A 5,945-nucleotide genomic window follows, 5' to 3' on the forward strand; every position below is an offset into this window, starting at 1 on the left:
ATTAGCTTAAAATGATATTCACAAAGATAAATTTTTGAAGGGGGGAGGTAATTTTCCTTGACCCCCCCCCCCCACCTGGCTATGCCTATGGAAACTAATAATGTTGTTTCAAATAAAATATCTGATTCAAGTCATTCTTATATTTCTCTTCTAGATCCGAAAATTAGTAACGATATCGAAGGCTCAATCTTTTTAGGTATGTCTTTTGCAGTTTCTTTCTTGTAGGTAGTAGGCAGTCTCAGAAATTATTTTATTCAGATCTACAATCTAGAAATGTTGCTTAGTCATAGTTATTAAGAGATAAATTAAATAGATTTTTTTTGGTTGTTAAATTATCTTGCATCCATCAATGTTTAGGGTTTTAAAAATGTCATAAAATATACTTCAAATTTTTGTAGAGGGAATGTATATATAATTTTTGTTAGACTAGAATATAACTATAATAAATAGAATAATTACAAAAATAATATATTCATAGTATAATTATCAAGTATGGCAGGTGACAGGTCATGTGGTTCATAATTCTTGAGTTGGGCCCAATGACATATTTATTTGGTTGAGCCATAAGATAGGATAAGTGATAGGTAGTCAATCGTATGATTTTCGAAAAACTTTATCATGCCGTTTGCTAATCAACCTACTATAAATATTACAGAACTAACAGTGGAGAATGTTAAGTTTTCTATTGAAGACACCGATTTGAGGTATAAATATCTACTTTGATCAGATATATTGTTAATTTTACAGCATGGCTAATAGCTTGCGACGAGTATGCATGGCAGAAGTTCCAACTTTAGGTATTTTAAATATATCTCATGTTTAGAAATCTATTTTAAGAGATATAATTTTTATATTTAAAAATAATAAAAATATCAAACCATTTTGATAGTTTTGTTAATTTGGGTCAATTATTAAGAATGGCCCCACTAAGATTTATTTATACTATCTAAACCTGAAGTTTTGGTAAATAGAGATCCAACCTTTCTTCTATCTATGAGCATCATATTATTTTTCTAAAATTTTATGTGGGCCATTAACAATACATTTGGATATGTAAAAAATATGTATTATCTTGCATTTTATTTTTATACAAGCTATTGATTGGGTACAAATTGATGCTAATTCCTCTGTTTTACATGATGAGTTTATTGCACATAGATTGGGGTTGATACCTTTGACCAGTGATGAATTAGTCGATAAATTATTATATACAAGGGTAATGTTACCATTTTTGAGCCCATCAAACTTTAATAATTTATTTACAAACTTATAACTATTTGATCATTAAGCTATTCAATATTTTAATATACTGTTAAATCAAATATATTATCAAATTATAGGATTGTGATTGCCAAGAATTTTGCCCAAATTGTTCTGTTGAATTTACTCTAAATTTTAAATGTTTGGATAACAAAACAAGACTTGTAACTTCTGCCAATCTTTTATCTATAGACAACAAATGTATTCCTGTGAGGATTTTACCTTTTTTCTTATAATATATTATTTTTATCAAGATTCAAAAAATAATATATTTCAATTATACTAGCTTTACCTTTAACTTAAATTATTTAAATATATAATTTTGTTTACACAATTATAAAGGTCACATCAAAAAACAGAGAGGATGAATCTAATGAATACGGTGATATTGATGGTAGTTCCTATTTTTATTTATGATAAATTGTAATTTTATATGGAAACTATTAAATTAATTAATTTAAAGCCTTAAATTTATAAAATTTTAATCTATTTGAATACAAAATTATTACTGATTATAAACTTAAATAAAAAAAATTAAACAAGATATATTGATAGTCAAATTAAGAGTAGGACAAGAACTGAAATTGAAAGCATATGCCAAAAAAGGATTTGGGAAAGAACATGCCAAATGGAACCCCACTTGTGGAGTTGCCTTTGAATATGACCCGGATAATGCCTTGAGACACACACTATACCCCAAACCAGAAGAATGGTTTAAAATTATTATACCAAACATTAAGAAATAAAGATTTATTAAATTATCAAAAACTAAGAATAGATCAGAAAATTATTTATAGTAAAGGTCAACAGTGTCGTGACCTGTTTAAGTGAATAAACCCAGAGTTATTAAAATCCATTCTGCCTGCAGCTGACATCTATTTTTTCAAAATTATAACATTCTGACAACTGGACTACTGATCTTAACTAATTATAAAATGAGAAATAAGTAATATAACATAGAGCTCTATCCTAGAATTTTTAAAATATTGTAATATCAGTAATATATTTGCTAATTGACTTTCTCTACTAACTCAAACCACCTTTCAAGTATAAACTTTGCAAATATTTAGCACACCATTACTCATGGTAGGCATAATCAAATGTGAATTTAAAAGTGCATAATTCATATTAGATTTGTTTAAATGAACCAAATAATTTTTATTTATTCTTATAATATTATGAAATAATTCACAAGAAAATAATTTAACAGAATTTTAGCCTAATATTCTTACCAATAAAATAGCTGCTAGCCCTAAAAAGTGAACCAAAATTGAACTGATCCTAAAATCAGATCAAAAATTTATCTAACTTATCTTTGCATATTATTTTCTTAAAAAAAATATATTGATATTTTATGTTTTTTAGGCCAAAGAGTGAATATTCCGAATTAGATGATGACACATGTAAATCTTTTATTCATTTAATTCTGGAAATATAATTTTATATAAATTTCGATATTTTTTATAAATTTTATATAACTTGTTATTAAAAATTGCTAGATCAAGCTGAATATGACCCTATGGGAAAACCAAACAAATTTTATTTTAACATCGAGTCTACAGGAGCTCTCAAACCTGAAAATATAGTATTGTCAGCAATAAGCACACTAAAACGGAAATTGACAGATTTGCAAACACAATTAGCACAGGAAATACAAACAAACGCTCTCGCTATCAATTAAAATGACAAAAATTTTACCATTTATTATTATTACTATTAGTGTTGAACTTTTTATTCAAGGATTATAGGAAAATAAAGTTTATATAATAATTTTTTTTTGGATTCTAATTCAAGAATATTTTTTTTTGCCTTATCCTCGTATCTTTTATAAAAAGCCGTGTATTATGTTCCTGCACAAGTTGCCATTGTAGGCCGTGATAGGGTGGTTTTTTTTCTGGGAATAGGAATTCCAATCTGATCATAATCTCTTTTCCCATTAGTATTCTATTGCTTAATGTTTCTTATCTTAAAGCATGTAGCTTCTATCGATTTTTCTTTAATTTATTTTTTGCATTATTTTTTATTAGGCGTCTATTCAAAAAAAAATCATAGAATAATCTTATGCATTTCGCAAAGGATTAATACGCTAATATTTTTCTCCCCCGAGAACCTTTTTTGCTCTTATGTTCCAATTTTATGGCTGGAATGAAACCATGAATTGTCATTATCGAACCCGAATCAGAACCCTTTTTAAAAATTTAGGATTTTAGAATTTTGTTTTTATATTCATTTTCAATATTAAAAGTATTTTTTTCTTGTAGCCATTTTTATTTCATTATATGCAAAAATATTTTTGTTTATCAAGATTTTGTAAATATTTAACTAACAAATAATATATTTTTTAAGATTGTACATATTACTTTTTTTTGATGAATAAAATAAATAAACAAATAATTGTATTCATCCTATCACAATGACCATTTTCCAGGTTTAAACCTGTTTTCCCCCTTCATCAACTTTTACGGTCTGCAATATTACTATTTATTCGTAAGGCCCCTTATTCTCATGCCATTCGTGTTATCACCTTCATCCACGTTTCTTTGGTCTTCCTCAAGGCTTGATCCCGCCAAAACACCTCAATCTATTAACACTTTGATTCTATTCCAATCTATTTTTTTTAGCAATTCCTTGTTTTTCTCGCTCTTGAAAATATCCCATACACCTTGCTCTTAATGAATTCTCGAATTGAATAATTTTATTCTTGTTATTTAGAATTGAATAGTAAAAAAATATTCGAATATTATTCCAGCAATTATTTTTGTATTTCGTATAAAATTCTGTAGTTTATGGTTAATTCCATATTTTAAAATTTCCATCATCTTATTTAATTTTTTTAGGAAATAAATGATGATTGTAAATTTTTTTATCAGCTCACTAAATGTTTCAAGGTCAAATTTATACCACTGAAATTATATATGGACTGTCCTATTAAATTTTATCGATTTAAAAGGCCAATGATAAAGCTCAAAAGCCTATTATTACTCTTATAAAAATATATTCCTTCTTTATTGATAGATCTTTAGAAGAATGTATTAGTAATCTTGAATTACAAGTAGCTATCTAGAAAAATTATGTATTATTTAATTTAGCCAAGTATATCGGCCTTTGTGGCTTTTGTACTTGTAATATTTTAATCTAAGTCGAAGATTTTGTACGCGCAACATTTCGAAAAATGTTACAGACGTCCATAGGCTTCAAGAAAAAGAGCGGGGCAAAAAAAAGCCTATGCCCAAGAACTACAGTATAAGTTTATTTACCTTAAGGGTGAGTTGAGGCTGATTTTAAATTTAAGTTTTTTAGTTAAAGCCATGAATAATTTTTAATAAAATTAAAAAATTTAGTACATATCAATTGAATTACGATATAGAATATTTACAATAGTTTTATAAAATAGAATATTATATTCATTAAAGTTAAAATTAATAATTGATTTATTAACACATGTGGTTAATTTTTTTATAATTAAAAAAGGAATATACTTTTATAAGAGTAATATAATAGGCTTTCGAGCTTTATCATTGGCCTTTTAAATCGATAAAATTTAATAGGACAGTGCATATATAATTTCAGTGGTATAAATTTGACCTTGAATCATTTAGTAAGCTCATAAAAAAATTTACAATCATTAAATAATGGCAAAAATAATAGAATGTCTGTCGCTGCACTAGATTTTGTTTTAGTGTACTGTAATTTGTTTTTATTAATTTTATTATTAACTTTTACATTTTAATTTCAGCTATTAAACTTCTTAAGCATTTGTTATCAACCGAGAATAAAAATGATATAAGTTTCATAGCCATAATTTGTCAGGTCGAAATTTGACCTTGAAATATTTATTGTTGATAACTCACTTTCCTTTAATTTTTTTGACATTCCGTTTAAAGAATTCGGAGGATCAATTAAGACACTAAATATTGGCTTTAACAATGATTGCTCGAATTTTAAATTTTGGCAAAATGCCAAAACCTTTCTATTTTGCCTACAACTCACGAACGGTTTAATCCGCTGGTATGCGGTTTAAAGATTCTGGAGGATCAATTTAAGCTCTACACTTTGGCATAATTTTCGGTATTTGATCCTCAATTTTTAAAAAAAATTCCGCTAACTTCACGTTTTTAAAACCGTTATAACTTGGTTACGGTTAGGATACGGATACGCGGTTTGCAGATTATTAATTTACATATTGAATACTACATAATTGCCAAGTTTCAGATTATGGTCTTATTTATTTTCGGTTTTGGCAAAGTGCCAACACTTTTTTATTTTGCCCATAACTCATGAACGGCTTATTCCGCTACTTTCCGGATAGAAGATCAAATAGGATCAATTAACGGGCTACACAATGGTATAGCTTTCGGTAATTGATCCATAAATCTTCCGCCAGTTTCAAAATTTCACACTTTCCTTATTTTGCTTATAACTCATTAACCATTGATTCCGCTGATGTTTGGTTTGAAGATCAATTAAGACTCTAAATATTGGCATAGGTTTTGTTAATTGATCCTCACATCGTTCGGCCAACTTCACGGACCTGGAAGGGGTGAGGAGAGATTATGAGTGGTTTGCCTTATTTATTTGGAAGTAGTTTAAAGCCCTCTCTTTAAAGGCGTTTCGCTAGTTTACATTTAAAATATAAATTATATTTTCCTATTAAAATATTCGTCCTCTTTAAAGATATTTCAGAA

At 27.4% G+C, this 5,945-nt stretch overlaps 1 protein-coding gene across 1 annotated transcript; it reads left to right on the forward strand.

Annotated features, from left to right (window-relative positions):
- The first annotated feature begins 551 nt into the window (after positions 1–551).
- On the forward strand, positions 552–3,907 carry LOC135923187 (DNA-directed RNA polymerase II subunit RPB3-like). Its single transcript, XM_065457800.1, has 8 exons — positions 552–704; positions 748–797; positions 1,095–1,216; positions 1,341–1,469; positions 1,603–1,654; positions 1,804–1,972; positions 2,626–2,663; positions 2,760–3,907. The coding sequence occupies exons 1-8, from the start codon at positions 619–621 to the stop codon at positions 2,939–2,941; spliced, it is 828 nt and encodes a 275-aa protein (XP_065313872.1). The 5' UTR covers positions 552–618; the 3' UTR covers positions 2,942–3,907.
- Positions 3,908–5,945: the final 2,038 nt, after the last annotated feature.

The sequence above is a fragment of the Gordionus sp. m RMFG-2023 genome, chromosome 2 (assembly GCF_954871325.1).
Source record: "Gordionus sp. m RMFG-2023 chromosome 2, tfGorSpeb1-WG-v2, whole genome shotgun sequence".
NCBI lineage: Eukaryota > Metazoa > Nematomorpha > Gordioida > Chordodea > Parachordodidae > Gordionus > Gordionus sp. m RMFG-2023.

Excerpts from the sequence above, each read along its gene's own strand:
- LOC135923187 (XM_065457800.1), top strand. The coding sequence starts at position 619 with ATGCCGTTTGCTAATCAACCTACTATAAATATTACAGAACTAACAGTG. Across the intron at positions 1,470-1,602 it reads TAGACAACAAATGTATTCCT|GTCACATCAAAAAACAGAGA; the intron begins GTGAGGATTTTA and ends ACAATTATAAAG. Across the intron at positions 1,655-1,803 it reads TGAATACGGTGATATTGATG|ATATATTGATAGTCAAATTA; the intron begins GTAGTTCCTATT and ends AAATTAAACAAG.